The 18,413-nt window shown below is 46.4% G+C and overlaps 1 protein-coding gene across 1 annotated transcript in view; it reads right to left on the minus strand.

Moving 5' to 3' along the window:
- The window catches only part of UCHL3 (ubiquitin C-terminal hydrolase L3), a 726,647-nt gene that overhangs the window by 467,738 nt on the left and 240,496 nt on the right, over nucleotides 1-18,413 (minus strand). The window contains exon 5 of the mRNA XM_069639381.1: nucleotides 11,626-11,711. Coding sequence (XP_069495482.1) covers nucleotides 11,626-11,711 — 86 coding nt within the window. The remainder of the gene's footprint in view (nucleotides 1-11,625; nucleotides 11,712-18,413) is intronic.

Here is an 18,413-nt window from a genome sequence, read left to right on the forward strand (position 1 = left end):
AATTTCAAGAAAAGTGAAGAGGGAGGCCTGAACACCGGAGAACAATGAAGAACTGAAACCTGAAAACAGTGGCGCATCAGTAATGTGTGGGGTGGAGGGGGGTGAAGAACAAGATGGAGTACGTTAAGAAACAAGGAAGGGGTACTTGTAAACTGGAGGAAGCACATGGGCACATACACAACTCCACATGTAATATGCATTTTTATATCCCTTGTTTTGGGTATGGCGATTACTTGCTCAGTGATTATGGGATTAGGCAAGAAGCAAGAATGTTTTTTGTTCGGATATTCTTATTTCTTTTATAGTAGGGTGTCTGAGGTGTATTTATGCAGTTGCAAAATGCGCATAAAAACCTGCTGACAGGGATAGCTATTGGGGTTGTCGGAGATGGCACAGAAAACACTGAGTATAAAGGATAGTTCAAGGGTCTGCATTGAGATCTTTGTAGGGCCTAGAACCGTCCCTCTCTTTCACCTTGCCATGACTTCTTCCCTAGCTCAGGCGTCCGTAAAACCTGGTTAGTGCTACTGATTGTTGACCCGCCTACTGTAAGTTCTGATTTAGACTAGTGATGGCTCCCTAACTCCCTCAGGGGCTTAACAACTTTCACCACTCTCAGCAAAAGTTAGTTTCTAATAGGGAATGGGTTAGTGCCTTGCAATTGCTTGGCAGGATTCAACTAGTTTCACTCGCACTCACTGGAACCTTACCCTTTTAGTCTACATACTTTCACTCCCTTAACTCTTCCTCACCAAACTTTTGTCCCTCCAACGTGTCACTTCTCCTTTCTCCACCCTTTGATCTTACCTCCTCCTCTCACACACATATATATATATATATATATACACACACACCTGTACTACAGAACCACCATCACTCCTAAGCCAATGCCTCACCTGCTCAAACACTTCTTCACAAGCCACAGGCCATTCCTTCCTCCTGCTGGTTTCTTGGTCACCATCCACCTCCACCTCAGACCTCAACCAATGCACCCACATTTCTTGTTTCTTGTTTCCTGCCCCCGCTTATGTAATCTTCCTACTTTGCTTGTTAGCCATTCATCCCTAAACAATCTCCCTTTCTCCCCTCCACAACCTACCAGGGTGTATATGTGCAGGAAGTCTTTAAAACAGGGACTTGGCCCTGCCCATTTCCTACATGTTGGCTTGCTATTTGGTAGACTTGGCAGCGCTGGAAAATCCTTTGTACCGTTAATAGTTTGGAACCTGCTGCTTTGGACCTTCTTGGTAAATTCAATGAACTTTACCCATTTTTGTCCGTGGTGGCTTAGTGGATTGCAATTTTTAAATGAGTGGTAACCAGCAAGCTTTGACGGTCCCGCTCTGTGGGTTCCGCTTCCGTGGTGGTGCACAACTACAGCTGGTGTCTCTCTCCTCTTAGCTGCACCGACGGTTGGGTCTCCGCAACACAGAAGTCGGGTCTGGAGCTTTGTTTGTGCGGTTAACTGTTCGTAGTTCACCGGCTACTCAGCTTGTCTCGCATCTGGGGCTTGGGCAGTATCCGCAACACACCGAAAACACTGGCGTGGCTATGTGCTAAGCGGCAAGACTGCAGATATGGTTCTGCACAGATACATACTGACACAGAAAGAGGGAACAGGCTTGTGTGCCTTATTTTCTGGATTCACCCCCATCTCTAGGGCTAGCTCTGGATCTTTATTATATTTATTGTTTGCTTGTTAGGCGCTTATACAGGAGGTAAATAGGGTTTCAGAGTGCCTCAGGGCAACAGGGAGGGGTCAAGGGGATGTCAAAATGGTTGAAATACATACAAAAAATACAATGGGAGGGGAGACAAACCTACTATACCTTGTGAGTGCTCAGAACATGCAAGTGCAGAAGGGAGGGGGAATGGGATAGGTGCTGTGGTGCTCATGGGTGAGTAACAAAAGAAGTGCAATGTAAGGTAAGTGCAAGCCTCCAGTGTGGAGGGTGAGCCAAGGCAAGTGCTGAGGATAGACAGAAGCTGGGGGGATTCGATCTGGGAGGTCAGGGCCCCAGGGATGCATAAGGGCCATGAACACCAAACAAACAACTGTGAGATTAGCAGAGGAGAGTGGGGGGAAGGCGGAGTGGGGGGAAGGCGGATCCTTCCCTATACCTCTCACTTCGCATGACAAAGGGTTCTCTGGCCCTAGTGACAAGGTCAAGGTCTTGGCCTTGTCACAATCTGTTCACACTTCTGGACTGCAGTGTAATGGAGAAGGCTATTTGGTTTTCGACACCCTAAGACAAACAAGATCTGCATTCACCCTCTGATATACACCGTATCTTACCACCACAGCTCCCACAGCAATCGCACAGATGCACACTGCCGGACAAACAGAGCTCACATAATCATTCACAGTTATTAGCAAAGACTGCTTTATTGTCAAGACAATCAACAGCGCTACACGACTGCTCTACTGCAACAACCTCACCCTGCCGCCAGACCTCTAGCTCAATAGGTGATGTACTTGTGACATAACAAAAATGGTTCCATGATTCTTCGAGAAACAAAAGTAATGATTACATTTAAGGAGGTGGGTTCCTACGCTGCCAATTTCATAAAGATGAGCAGCCAAGTCTGTAGTTGAGGCAAATGCCCCTTACTCATTTATCACCTGACCTGGACCCTTCTGGAAGGCTCCGACTACGTGGCAAGAAGGATCGCCATCTTCCTCATAAAATGTGCTAGTAAATTTCCATGACTCTATGCTCAAGTCCACAGTCCGAGCCAGTTCTCATCACCTGACCCCAGAGGGGACCCTTTGCATCAAGCTTTACAGCGGCTCAGTTTCATTTATACAATGCTAATAGATACAGAAAGCAAGTGAATAGTCACAAACACAATAAATGCCAAATAATCAGTTAATATTATTAAGCTTGCGAACGGAGGATAGCACAGGGGCAACGTGCTGGTCTTGGAAGCAAGACCACGCAGAGCAACTGAGGTTTGAATCCCAGATCTGCGCTTAGAAACCGAACTTGGGTACAGTATTGGCTGCGTTATAAAAAAAACTATTAAATAAAAAATATATATATTAGCTAGCTATCAAAACAGTACATTACCAAAATGTTCTGTGTTCCTTATTAGTGAAAATAATCGGGAGTTAAGGGCCAAAGCTTCATTAAAACAAATCTACTCCAACAACACACATAACCTACAACACAAACCTTACCTGGGAGATGATATGGAGGGCTGCAAGTTTCAGAAACCTGCCTGCACCGTTTACTCACCTAAATTCAGAAATATACCATGATAAGCCACCAGAGCGCAGGCATTCAGCGATCACACAAGATCATCATCATCTTGGGAGAATAGCTCAGGGGCAACACGTTTGTCTTATAATAATAATTTAGCATTTATATAGCGCTACGAACCCTCAGGTACCTGAGCGCTGCTTATTATTACCCACGGTGTGTGGTGCTCATTTATCGACCTCGGAAGGATGAAAGGCTGCGTTTGGCCCTGCCGGGATTTGAACCTGCATCAGCAGGCTCTGCACGGGTGTCATAGCAAGCGCTCTAGTCGCTGTGCTATCGAACTGGTTGGAAGCAAGACGTTGCGGAGCAACACAGGTTTGATCCCTGGGTCCGCGCCTAAAAACATCTCGGTATTAAGCATGTTACAAATAACCTGTTACAATTACTAACAGAGATGATCTGTACAAACCGACGAAACCTAACATACAGTACATTTTATTTCAGTATTTCAATGAACTATATATTTTTTTTTTTTTTTTAAACTTCTTTTTATTATTCGGCATGGCAGCAACAAACAAGCAAGCAGCAAGAGGCGTTACAGCATGAGTACAATATAAACATTGTAGGTGAACAAGAGTCATTACACATAAAATAACAGTTTGTGGGTACAGTCACAGACATGAGTTGAAAAAACCAGAGGACCGTTACAGGGAAGAGGACATGGTTAGGTGGGGGAAGTGGACGGGGGGGAGGCATCCGGTGTTGCAGTCACAGCGGACATGTAGGAGCGGAACTTGAACCATACGTTTCTAGGTTTAGAGTGGGCAGGTTGTATATGGGACCAGGCTTCCTCAGAGTCCGAGGCCCAAGTAACTGCTCTCAACCATTGAGCGTGAATGGGGGGCAAAGGGCGAAGCCAACAAAGTAGGATGGTTCGTACCGCAAGCAGAAGGCATAGGCCAGCTAATTTCTTGGAGTCACGGGAGAGACCTGGGAGATCGTGAAAGAGACACACCAGTGGAGAGGGTAGAATGGGATGGCCGAGAACCGCAGACATTGTCGAGCAAACAGCCTCCCAAAACCGCAAGAGGCGAGGGCAGGATAGAATCATGTGAATGTAGTCAGCATCGTCATGATGGCACCTAGGGCAGCTGGAGGGGTGTTCCCCGGACATACGGTGTAATCTGGTCGGGGTGTAGTGAAACCTATGTAGCACTTTGAATTGGATGAGCTTAAAGCGGGAGTTAAAGGATACTTGATGTGTGCGCTCGCATAGATGTGTCCAGCGTTCGTCCGAAATCTCAACTCCCAAGTCCGCCTCCCATTGCCCCCTCAGTCTAGTGAAATCGGGGACAGATCTGGACTGCAACATCGTGTACAACCTAGAGATTTTGCCCCTTGTAGGCCCGGGGGAGGTGAGCTCTTCAATAGCCGGGTCATCCGGGGGTACCGCCGGGAATGTTTGGTAATTGCGTTTGAGGGTTCTGCGGAGGGATGCATATTGGAGCCATGCGCCCCGGTCGCTCCTCAGGGGCAGTGGGAGATCGGGCCATTCAACAAATATACCCTGGTCAAACACGTCTCGCAACAGCTCATAGCCTGCGTCCGCCCAGCGGCGTACAGTGCCTGGTGGGACTTGCGGGACCCCTGGGAGGAAATTCCAGAGGGGGAGGTTGCCGTGAAAAGCATATGTAGTTTTGACTAACTTCCACATTTTTGCCAGAGCGAGGGAAGTGCAAGCAACCGGGCTCTGTGAGTCCGATACTGAGGAAGCGGGGTGTATCACCAAGGAACGGATATCACGGTCACAAACCGCAAGCTTCTCAAGTCGGACATGCGGAGGAGGATCTGTTGTGTTGAACCAGTGAGATGTGTATTGGATCTGGGATACCAACCAGTATTTGAGAAAATTAGGGGCACCGAAGCCCCCGTTAGAGATGGGGGTAGATAAGGTATCGAGTTTTAGACGAACCGCACCAGAATGCCACAGAAAGGAGTTCACAGTGCGGGTCAAATCTCGGAAAAAATCCTCACCCGGCCACAGGGGTATGTTAGTGAACCTGTAAAGCCACTGGGGCAAAAACACCATCTTCAGCAGCCCTATTCTGCCCGCCAGGGAGATCGGGAGCCTGTCCCATGCCCGGACCTTAGTCGTTAGGTGTGTGAGATATTTCTGATAGTTTTCCTGGAAGGACGATGCCCGTTGGCGGGTAACCGCTATGCCCAGGTAGGTAAATGTAGACTGGGCCCAAGTGAAGCCCAAGGTGTCAGGAGGGGGGAGAGTGCTTTCTGTGAGTGGAAAAAGAGTGGATTTTGAGCAATTCACTTTGAGGCCAGAGATTCGGCCAAACCGGACAATGTCCTCCAGTATTGGGGGTAAATTGGTAGAGGGAGAGCGTACATACAGCAATGCATCATCCGCATATAGGGACACTATATCCGCCTGGCCCGCCGTGCGGAGGCCCCTGTGAGCGTGAAATTGGCGGAGCATATCAGCGAAGGGCTCTATTGCTATGGCGAAGATCAGGGGCGAGAAGGGGCACCCCTGTCTCGTCCCTCTGGCGATCTCGAGGAGGGGAGAACAGTGGTCGTCCGTGCGAACCCTGGCCACCGGGGAAGAGTAAAGCAATCTGACCCAGGAGAGAAAGGAGGGGCCAAACTTGCAGTTGTCGAGAACCCGCCAAAGGTACTTCCATGAGACTGAGTCGAACGCCTTTTGCATATCGAGGGTGGCCGCTACTGCCTGCGTGTCGGGGCTGATTCTGTCGATTATATTGAATAGGCGCCTCAGGTTCAGGGAGGTGGAACGGCCAGGGATGAAACCCGCCTGATCTGGATGGATAATGGATGGTAGGAGGGGAGCCAGTCGGAGCGCCAGGGCCTTGGCATATACCTTGACATCGCAATTTATGAGTGAGAGTGGGCGGTATGAGCTACATTGCATGGGGGGTTTGCCCGACTTGAGTAGTACTGTAATAGTAGCCTCTCGAAGTGAAGGGGGGAACACGCCGGACTCCACAGACTCCTCCCAGAGAGCTAGCAAGTGGGGGAGCAGCTGCGCCTTAAACTGTTTATAAAATTCGACCGGTAAACCGTCCGAGCCGGGGGCACGCCCCGAGGATAGGGAGTCGATAGCGTCCGACAGCTCCTCCAGTGTGAGGGGGGAGTCGAGGGAGGCCGCAGCTTCTGGGGACAGGGTTGAGAGAGGGAGGGCTCCGAGAAAGGAGTCGATCTCCGTCACCGGCACCTCATCTGAGTTGGAGTATAGAGTTTTGTAAAATGTAAAGAATTCCCCATTAATATCTTGCGAGGAGACAGCCAAAGAGCCGTCAGGTCTCTCGAGCCCGATTATGTGTGGGGACTCTGTCTCATGACGGATCAGACGTGCCAGGAATCGGCCAGGGCGCTCTCCCTCCCCGTACCTCCGCGCCATGCCAGGGTTATCCAGAAATCTTTGTTCACGATCCGTAAGGGACCGAAACGTGTCCAGTTCCGACCCTATGTCAGCCAGGCCGCTCGAGGTAGGGTGAAGGGAGCACACGGCTTCCAGGGAAGATAGTCTGGATTCACTAGCAGCGAGATCCCTTCGGATTGACTTCAGGACCCCATTCTCCTTGGATAGCGCAATCCCTCTGATATATGCCTTGAATGACTCCCACAGAGTGGCCTGGGTCGCTACAGAACCCGTGTTAACCTCAAAGAACTCTTCAATCGACCGTTCGAGTTCCGAGCAGAACTCCGGGTCCGATAGGGACAGGGGTTTCAGCCTCCAGCAGCGTGGCCGGCCAGGATCGGGACCCCAGCCAATAGTTATAGTAACTGGCGAGTGGTCAGAAAGGGTTCTGGGGAGGATCATTAGTTGCGTAACGCTTTTGACCAATGCATTGGAGATCACCCATCTGTCAATGCGGGAATAGGAGTCGTGAACCGAGGAGTAAAATGAGAACACACGGGAGTCCGGGTAAAAAAATCTCCATGCGTCCACCATGGAGAGACGGGGCAGGAATGATAGTGCAGCATAGGCTGCTCTAGAGAGTAGGCGGGGCCTGGAACCAGATCTGTCCAGGGCCACGTCAAAAATCGTGTTAAAGTCGCCTCCCCAAAGGATGGGAACTAGGGGGAAGCCTTCGAGGAGGGACGTGACGTGCACATAAAAGTCTGGGTCGTCTATGTTAGGGCCATAAATGTTCATCAGGACCACCTCCCTGTGTTGAAGCGTAGCATGGAGCAAAACATATCTGCCTTGAGGGTCTATTTGTGAAGAAATAAGAGAGAACTGAAGGCTTTTGTGAATAAGGGTCATGACCCCTCGGCTTTGGGTGGAGAAATCGGTGAAATATCGATGAGGACCCCAAGTTTTGGCAAACCGCATGCACTGTTCCACACGGGCATGTGTCTCTTGCAGAAACAAGATCTTGGCGTCATGGCGCTCGGTCTGCAGTTGGAGCTGTCTCATTTTTTTGTAATTACCCAGCCCCCGCACGTTCCAACTCATAAAGGTCAGGTCACTCTTGGTCACAGACATGGTAGTGATCGAAGGAGAACGAGTGACAGCACCCAATGGGTCAAATACATAGTCTTGCCGCACCAAGCCCAGAGCACCACCTCACGGCTTGCCGTCGCTGCCAGCGCCAGCTTTTTAACAATAGAAACCCCAACATATCCCACCCCCGCCCACATCCCCCCCCCAAACAGAGGGATGACAATCCCAACCCCCCTAAACCAGAACCAAACCAAAGGCATCAACGCCTGGGGGCTTGAGGGCCGGACTGGCCACCGTAGTCGGGGCATCGGCAGATCGGATGAAATAAGGTGTGCCCACAGTGGATCTGAACACATGAGTTGGACAGGATACTGGCACATGAAGATAAGGCACACATTTGTGAGAATGAACACAACAAGAAAAATTACGCAGTGAAGGATCAAGTGACCCCGATGTAGGAGGCGACCTTGCGCGGTCTCTCCCAGTCGGGACATGAGGAAAAATGCAGACTAGTGAGAAGAGGGGAGAGTTCAGCCAGGGAAATGTTCGTCCATGAACTTGGAAGCCTCCTCCGGGATCGTGAAAAAGAACACCTGATTGGCATGCTCTATGCGGAGCTTGGCCGGGTAGAGCATGGCGTATTTGACTGCGTGGATCTGCAGTCTGCGCTTCACAGCCTGAAAGGTCTTGCGTTCGCGTTGGACAGCTGTGGAGAAGTCCGGATAGAGATGAATTCTAGCACCATCCAGTAGTAGCTCCCCTTTGAGTCTGGCCGCCCTGAGGAGGGCATCCCGGTCACGGTAATTCAGCACTCGGGCTATGATGGGCCGGGGCGGAGCCCCAGGTCTGGGCTTAGCCGTCAGGGCTCTGTGTGCCCGCTCAATAGCGAAGTGTGGGGAGAGCTTTGGAGAGTCCAAGAGTGAAACCAGTGTGCGCTCGACAAAGTCCTCCATCGGTCCGTGCACTTCATTCTCGGGAACCCCGATGATGCGGAGGTTGTTGCGCCTTGAGCGAGACTCCAAGTCCTCGTTCTTCTTCTCAACCTCAAGGACTCGGTTGGAGAGAGCGGTGACCTCGGAGCGCAGGGCCCCCAGTGCGTCCTCGGCGGAACCGACACGTGTCTCGACTTCTGACACTCTACTGTCAGTCCGCTCGATATGGGCCTTAATAGAAGATATAGTACCATTCATGTCATCCAATTTCGAGTGCAGTGCGGTGAAGCCCTCGCGAATGAAGTCCATCATATTTTGGGGTTCCGGCACTGCATCCGATGGAGGTGCGGCTGGGGTTTGTTCGCTGGTTTCTCCTGACGATCTCGATGCAGCCTTAGCAAACATGTTGATAGAGCTCTGTTTCCTCGCCCCTCCCTTGGTCATCCTGATGGTGTTGTATGTCCAGTGGGGAGAGGGGGAGGCCCAGGCTCTGTGTCGCCCAAGGTAGGGCGTGGAATATGGCGCTCGACGTAGAGTGAAGCAGGTGAAGACGTGGCCGAGGAGCCGTATAGATGTGGGGTTTGTGGGGGAGCCAACACACAGGGATTGTCCTCAGCACCACACTGTCGCAGGAGGCAGGTATGTGTCCCCTCTGTGAACTGAGAGGAACTGTGGCAACCAAAGGAGATTGAGGGACCCGCAAGCCCCACCAGAGCCGATTCAGCACGCCACGCAGATATTACCGGGGACACGACCCCCAGCCCCGGCAAAGACCGCCGACTCCTCAGATACAATCCGTGGCCACCAGCACGGGCTAGGAGGGTCCAGGCAATCCAGAGAGGCGAGAGGAGAGATGTGAGGAGCCCTTGGGGGCAATAGATTACAGAGTTGGGGGCAGAGGCATCCAGCGGGCAAAATGTGGGCCTGGACCCAGGTGCGGGTAGAAGAGAGCAATGAGGGGCGGGGGGGTGCCTCCCGGCACAACACCCAGGCGGTGGAGGCCGCGGCCCCGTGAAGCAGATCAGGCCGCCGGTCGGTTGAAAGGTCCAGGCGGTGTAGTGCCAGCAAGTTCACAACGGCCCCCCCCCGAAGGACACTCCGGTGGGAGACGCCGCAGCACACGGCGACCGGCGGAGCGGGAGGATGAGGTAGGCTCCGGGGAGGGGACCGGGATCAGTGTAGGCCGGACTGGCGGCAGATGGGGCTGGTAGCAACCAGTCCTCGGTGTATGAGGGAGGTTAGGCGAAGCCACAGCTCAGGGCAAGTCCGCAGAGGTCCCCCCCGGGACACGTACCTGGCACAGGGATCCGCCGCACCTCGCGGCACGCCGTCGCGGAGAGGGCCCCGAGCAGCTCCGGCGTGCACCAGGCCGCGGGCGCCTGATCAGGCCCACGGCGCGCGGACCGAAGGAGTGTCCCAGCCGCCCCCGGCTACACCTCAGGATCAGGGGGAGGAGAGATGTCGCCTGGCAGCTCACACCCGTCGAGGCGAGGGGGGGGGGGTTTAACGCCGGCCCTGGGGGAGCCCGTCCGCTCTACCCGAGGGCGAGTTTTGCGCGGGAGAGCCACAGCCAGCCGAGGGGGGATGATGCAGCGGCGTCCAGAAATCACGGTTCGGGGGTCCGATTTTCGCCGGGATTCGGTCCGCTGGGTCCCCGGGGTGGGCGCTTCAGAAGCGCACGAACCGGGAACGGCTATCCTGTTTTCAAACGTGCCGTTCAGGATTCCGAGATCTGCCGGCTCCGGAGCTCGAGACTCAGGCGGCCATCTTGCTCGGCGCTCAACAGCGCCCCCCAATGAACTATATATTTAAGGTGAAACCGAGGTTCAAAGGAACATCTCTACCTAGCTTTGGCAATCAGTAAATCGAAGAGTGTATTAAACCATGCTAAAAAAGCAGGTGGCTTGTCCCGAAGAGCAGTACAAACTCAACTTTTCAAGTAATAGCTTTCTAATAGTAATATCATTTTTTTATAGCGAATTGTTGAACTTAAAAGAAAGCAAAGTGGGTGGGAAACATAACCTATGTAATCATCAATGTTTATTCGGATTAAAAATCGATAAACCACATATATACATACAGCAATACATCAATGCAACAAAAAAAGTTCAACAGTGTAAAATCAAAGTATGCTCCACAAGTTTGAAACATAGAAAAAGCATTCAAGATAAAAACAGTAAGTTAAATATTGCCCTCCAACATTGTTTTCCTACGATGCCAAGATTTTCTCAAAAATTCCATGCAACCCCATGCAACTGGTATTGTTTCTGCACGTAAAAGATAGATCAATGCAAGTTGGGCTTGCATAAAATTGGTTGCTTTAAGCAGATGGACAATAGTTGTCTTTCTGACATCATGATAAAGGAGGCAGAATAATACAAAGTGCAGCAGATCTTCTTTCGGAGAACTACACCCCGGGCAAACTGTGGACTGGTCCCGAAGTCCCCAGTTCTTAGTAGCTGCTCTAAGCCACAAGAGCTTAAATCGGGCCCTAGTCAGAGCCCAGCGGTCTGTCACTTTATTACTGTGCAAAAGATATGATTGGACACCAGCTGGGTCTGAAATTAACAAGTGTTTCCTATTAGATTCAATCCTGAGCCCAGATGTTTCCCTGTTGGCTATAACTAAAGAACCAAACATCTGCTTATATTTGCTCACTGCAGCCAATGTTAAAAGAGCAGAGGGATACTGCAAACTTGGGAGTGTTCAGTTGTAACAAGCACTGAGCAATAAAATGTAGCCAAGGGATTTTACGCCAAAATTATCTCTGCATCAAGGCCTAAAATGATCATGTGTGTCAACCTAGCTCTAGGATTAGACAAAGTGCCAGCCAATGCTTAAGCAGAGCCATGTGTCACTCATCACCTATATGCGGTGTACCTAGTTCAACATGTTCAGCAACGTTCGGTGCTGAGCTAGGGAGACCCAAATGTTTAAGAAAAACATTCTCTCCTACTTCAAGGGCAGTAGTTCATGTCATAAAATATTAGTTTCAGTTACTTACTTCATCTTTTTCTAGAAACAAGGCTTTTTCTTCCGGACTCATTGGAGATGATTCTCTTAGGAACCTTAGCAAAGCAGAGTCAGAGTCTATTAAAAAATAAAACAAATACTTAATATAACAACACTTAATTGACACTTTGCGGCTGCAACAGAACAAGCCCTAGCTAGTGGCACACACAAAGCCTCTTATAAAGTGCACAAAATGAAGAAGTTTCTCCCAAATTATTACATTTGCGTTTTAGGCAATACCATGAAAGACTTATTATAAAGGTCCAAGGCTCACTCTGTGCTTAACTCACACTTTCAAAGCTTTTAAAACTTTTAAAAAATGAAGGTAATAAATGTGAAAAACTCTGAAGTACCTGTGCCTTTTTGTAAGTCGAACAATAAAAAAATTTAAAAAATCATTAGTGTTGTGTACTAGCAGGATCAGGTGAATAGAGGCATGTAGATATTCGAAAACAATTAAAGGAGGTTTTATTTAATGGAAATATAGGTTCCAAAATATTGGTTGTATGAATGCACTGTTTTCGTATAGAAAAGCATGATGACCAAACTTACGACATAGTATCTAAATGAGTGTTCCAACCATAACAGTATGAGTTCTGTTTTCAAACTGCAGTCTTGTGACCCCCTTATCAAAACAGAAGTATACTCGGCCCCCCACATCGTCTCAATGCACTTCGCAAAACACCACAACAGTGTGTCTCACAAAAGGAATCTAGGTCTGTTGATCGCAAAAAAAGGACAACGTTGCAGGAGGGACTCCCATTCAAAGGCTGCTCCCCAGCCAGGTCGCTCTTTTCATGGCCTCCACACTCTCGGGGTACCCGAGCCCCCAGCGTTCGTTCCAGCTGCACAGCTCATTGGCCCGCCTCCCCATCCTGACCCATATCTTTATCTTAAAGTGTGACATAGCCAAAGAAGTGGAATGTTGAATTCCTTGCAGCAAATCAGGACGCAGGCGTCCCTCGCAATAATCACAGATTTCGCAATTGCTCCTAATGCCAAATCAGGAGGTCCCACCTCGCCACTCCTTATGTCTCCCGCTCCTAATAGCCCTAGTCCTTTTACCTATGAACCATGCCCTCCCTACGTCGTTTTCAACCATACCACTGCTGCAATCTTCCGCAGGCTCCCATCAAAGCACCCTGGCTTGATGGCAATAGACAACCGACTCTGCCCAAACAGCTACTAAGCATATGTTGGGTCAGAGGCTATCTCCCAGTGATTTTTTAAAACGTTTTTTAATGTGGGCTACAGCGCACCACCGCTTTAAAGTCCATTGTGGGTGGGCAAAACAGGTTCCGTGCCCTTAGTCTACCACATGGGCACTAAAGTCGGGCATCGGTCTGTGCACATAAGTACCTATCTATATATCCTGTAGACATATGCTTCAGCCACTCACTGTACACCCAAACTAGCAGGTAGGTCGCAGCGTGCCCAAGACAAGTACAGTGCCACCGAGTGTGGCAAACAGGGGCACAGTCTCCCTGCATGTCTCATTTTTAAGAGGGTTACATTGTGTGCCTGAAATTAAACATGTGCCTCTGCTTTTACCAGATTTAAAGAAGAATGTGCAACACTTGCCAGCTAACAGAACTTGTTTGATGCAACATAGTCATCATCAAATCTTTATTCGGATTTCACCGTTAAAACATATTCAAAACATACACATACAAATAGCCCGTCATTCCAGCATCCCTATTTGCCCAACATAAAAAAATAATACCCTTAAAACCTATACATTCAGAAACCTACGATCAATTAAAACCACTTAAAATTCTTAACTTTTTTCAATAAACATTCCTAATTATAAAAGCTTCTCTAACATACTTGCAAAGGCTAAAGATAAATCCCTCATTGCTACAGTTCATTATATAAAAGAGGGCCACTTATAAGTTTTAACTTTGGCCATTAAAAAATGTGGCTTCAGTCACTTTTTGTGTAATACATAGTAATTCTCACAGATGAACAGAAAATGCCCCAGATCCTCGTCAAATCCCATTCTACAGATACATTTTGTACTTGCCAACCCCCTTTTCCCGGTGGTACAAGCATTCAATGGGAGGACATTTAGTCTACTCATCAATATCCATTTCCGACATTCGTGGGACATGTTCATATGGAGGTCTACATCTGAATACAATTGGGTAGCCCTGTACAAGGCGAGGGTCCATAAAGTGCTCACCTTGGCCTTATCTGATTCTTTGGAGAAAAGGACACCTTTGCACAACTAAATGTATCTAGACTTTTGTGTGAGTTATTTGTTATGTTTCTGTAACGTTATCTAAAGTCAAGGTGCGGGGGAGAAAAATAGCAACCCTGGCATATGGGTTGAAGGAAATATGAGAACAGAGTAAGTTCCATATTAGGGAACTTCCGTCCCCTGCACACTATCTGGGGCTTATGGAGCCAAAATATTCAAAGAGTATCTAATATAGGTATTTGGTATAGTTTTTGGTTAGACTTAAACCTAGCGTTGATTGAAGCAAGTGTTTTTTGCCTAAAATAGTTAAAACATAGACAGTTGTAGAATAGATATTCACTTAAGTACAAAAGACAACTTGTGACTTGATCTTTAGTTCAGGATTTATTGGTCCAAACAGGATTGCCCAACGCGTTTTGAGAGTTATTCTCTTCTTCAGGGGCTATATGCAATTCAGAACTTTAAATCTATTAAAAAAAGTTAAACAATGTTCTAGATTAGTTGAATAATTGATAATAATAATTTACATTCAATTGCAATATACATTTTTACAAGAAGATATTCATTAGATAATAGAAAACCTCATTATTTACAATTCCAGTATAAGCATTGATTATCGTCTAACAGTGATCCCACTGTCGCATATGTTCACAATTTTGGCAATTACACCATACAAAACCAAAAGAGGTATCCATAATTCTTATGGAAAAAACTTAGTTCATTGAAACCAATTGGTTTTTTAGCTAATATTAAAGTAACAGAAAGAAAAAGCACTAGTTAATCGCCATTTTCAGAAAGAAGGACATAGAGTAATTCCTAATTACATATTTTATTATTTCAGCACGAGATCTCAAGGTGGTAAGGAATAGTGGTTGGCTTATCCTGTTTTTATGTTTTAAACATTAGGATAAGAAGAATGATCCATGATTATGGGTCTGTAAAATATTTCACATCGACAGTTTCAACAGGAGTCAATACGGTGTGTAAGCCTGTGTAAAATAAAGTGATGGACCAGTCGAAGTATATTGGTATATTGATATGATTAAAGACACGAACAATATAAACTGAGATTTTCACTAATGGGGACACATAATAGACTTACTTAATGGAGTTCAATCTCTAGAGATGTGGGAAAGATGGTCGTGCTCGAAGTCTGTAGGCATACTGCTACGTTACCGTGGTATCCACGGATTCTCCATTAGGAGGAGAGAAATGCCAGTGTGGCTTTTTTCTTTAATCTGGGGAATTGGAGAAACCCAGTTTAGGATCTAAAAAGATTCATTTAAGGTAAAAAAAGTTCTGGCTGAGGGCCGTTGTCCGCGTACTTACAGGTTTCTGACTGTATGACTCGATTGGAAACAAGTACCGTCCGGCTCCGTACGCTGGGGAATACAGAGTGTGAGACTAGGTTACAAGATGGGCGTATTTGTGGATAATGTAAACGTGACGTCATCACGCGGCGTGCGTTCATGATGTCACGAATGTAAACAAGGAGACGGGTACGTGACGTTGAGCAAGGATTCAATCGAAACAACATACTAGATTAATATCCTAGTGCCGTGGTGTAATTTGTAGATGCGATTGGATACGACCCTATGGTGTATATCAATATAAGGGGTCTATCGTAGATGAACATTAAAAACAAAGGTAAAAAAATAAAAGTACAAAAATGAGTGTAAAAAAATGGCGGACATGGTCTGCTGAGATACAACTCTTAGATGAAGAGGACCAACTCTTAGATGTGAAGAAGTTAGTTATAGTAACCTTGTCTTGAGTAGAGGAGAGCTACATGGCGATGCAAGAAACTCGAACGGAATGTATTGGGAAATGTGGGAGCAACATGTACAGTACATATGCAAATTGAACAGATATTAAAGTTTATCAGATATTTTCAAATACGATATTTAAAGATGTGGTCCACTCGGAGTATGATGGTAAGAGTACCAACACTACCCCAAGGACTATACTGTGATCTTTTTGTAAAGAAGAAGGGGTATGGTCCTCTTAGCGAGTAATGGTAGACAGGTCAGGTAAAAAGCAAAGTGCAAAATTGACACATATTTGTAATTATACTGCTGCCTCATTCAGAGTTAACAATCTCTTTGTTTTGACATGAAAAAGCGTCTGGTTAAATCCTTGTTATAACTAGAACCGGTGCAATTCTTATGCATTTCTTTTGATGCTTTTATACATTTCTAGGTAGCGTTTTGTAATTATTCAGCTGCCTCATTCAGAGTTCACAATCTCTTGGTTTTGGCATAAAAGAACGTCAGGTTTCATCTTAGTTGTAACTGAAACTGGTACAATTCTTATACATTTCTTTTGATGCTTTTATACGTGTCTAGGCAGCGTCTTGTAGTAGGAAATTCAACATGATGTTAAGAGGAAGATTATGCAAAAAGGAGGTTTTATAGATAGGGTCCTAAATAGCATTCCTCATTACGCCCGTGGGGTGATAAAGCATCAAGTTTATGTATCCAGAATAATTCCCTTTGGGATAGTCTTTTGGCTAGGTCTCCGCCTCTTGGAAGGGGGTGGATTAATTCAAGGATTGCCCATCTAAGTTGGGTAATGTTATGTCCATTCTCTTTGAAGTGTCTGTATACCGGTGATTTGGTATTACATGTCCTGATGTTGGATTTATGTTCTGTCCAGCTTTCCTTTGCCTTTCGGGTTGTTTTGCCCACGTAATATTTCCCCCAGGGGCATCGGAGTGTGTAAATCAAGTTTTTGCTGTCACAGGTCGCGAAATCATTCAGAATTATTTTTTTACCTCTTCTGGGATGTCTTATGTGGTCACCTTTTATGATGTTGCCACAATGCTGACAATTCAAGCATGGATATGTACCGGTTTTTTGTTTCCTCAGTGTCGTTTGGGCAGATTTTTTGGGTCTTTCTGCTCTGATGAGAGAGTCTCTGAGGTTTTTTCCTCTCTTATAGGCCAGCATTGGTGGTTCGGGGAACAATCGGTTCAAATTCGCGTCTGATTTAATGAAGCCCAATTTTTGGTAATAATCCTTTTTATCTGGAAGCTCTGACTAGAGAATTTCAGAGTATGAATTAATCTTGTCGTCGTTTTTTGGGGTTGTTCCTCTAGAAGTTTAGTTCGAGATATCGGTGCTGTTCTTTGGATTGCTTTGTCTAGTATTTCATCTGTGAATCCTCTGTTTTTGAATCTTTGTTTCATATCTTCGTATTCATTCTGGAGATTGCTTGTGTCAGACGTGATCCTTTTTAATCTGAGTAACTGGCTATAAGGAAGGTTATCCTTTAAGTGTGTCGGATGAAAACTCCCAAAGTGGAGTGTTTTGTTTGTATCTGTAGGCTTTCTGTAGATGTTGGTAACCAGATCAGTGCCCATTTTCGTAATGTTAACATCTAAAAAATGTATATTCGGTTGGCCGATTTCCAAGGTAAAGGTAATTACTTTGTGACATTTATTTAGGTAATCAAAAAATTGATGAAGTTCTTCTTGAGTCCCCTGCCAAATCCCAAAGATGTCATCTATGTAGCGTTTCCAGCAGATGATTTTGTTTTTCCATGGTTCTTTATTCAGTATATGTGTTTGCTCCAAGTGAAACATAAAAATGTTTGCGTAAGCAGGGGCTACTGCTGACCCCATAGATGTCCCTGATGTTTGTAGGTAATATTTACCTTCATATCGGAAGTAGTTGTTAAAAAGGATAATGTTTATCAACTCTATGCCAAATACTTTTTGGATCAGGATGTTGTGGTGGTTCAAAAGAAACCATTCAAGTGCCTCGATCCACTGATTATGGGGAATGGATGTATATAGACTATTTACATCTAGGGTAAATAGAATCACTGATGGATCGTCTATTGCTATTTCTTTAAGTAGTCTTAAGAAATTAGCAGTGTCTTTCAAGTATGTAGAAGTTTTTTGCACATAAGGTTGTAGCGCTCGGTCTAGATAAATAGCCAATGGGTGGAATATGCTTTCGGTTCCTGCTACTATTGGTCTGAACGGAGGATTCATCTTGTTTTTGTGGATTTTTGGTAATGAGTAAAAAACAGGTGTGACTGGAAATTTGTTCATAAGAAAGTCACTTGTCTGATCTGTAATCCAATCCATTTCCAGAGCTTTGTCAGTGGTTTTCTTGACTATTTCTTTGATGGATAATATTGGGTCAGAGTCCAAAACTAGGTAGGTGCTTCGGTCATTTAGTAAGTTCAAACAGCCTTTGTTGTAGAATTCAGTGTCCATTAGTACAAGAGCACCTCCTTTGTCTGCTGGTTTAAGTGTGATTGATGGGTCTTCAGCTAATTCTTTAATTATTTTGAGTTGATGTTTTCTGATATTCATTCTGTTGTTGGAAGAGTATTTGATTCTTCTGAGGTCTTTCGTAGTTTTGAGATTGAAGAGATTGATTATAGGATGATTGATCTGGGGATGGAAAGAGCTCTTGTTTCTCAGTTCCAAATAGTTACATGTTTTCCTTTTTTCTGCTGTTTCTGGAAGTGAATCGAAGAATACTTTCAGCTCCATTTTTCTTGTAAGTTTGAACAGATTGACTTCTTCTTCAAACATTGTAGTGTTGTTAGTTGGAACGAAAGATAGG

This window comes from Ambystoma mexicanum, chromosome 7q, assembly GCF_040938575.1.
Source record: "Ambystoma mexicanum isolate Mex_15411 chromosome 7q, UKY_AmexF1_1, whole genome shotgun sequence".
In the NCBI taxonomy this organism is placed as follows: domain Eukaryota; kingdom Metazoa; phylum Chordata; class Amphibia; order Caudata; family Ambystomatidae; genus Ambystoma; species Ambystoma mexicanum.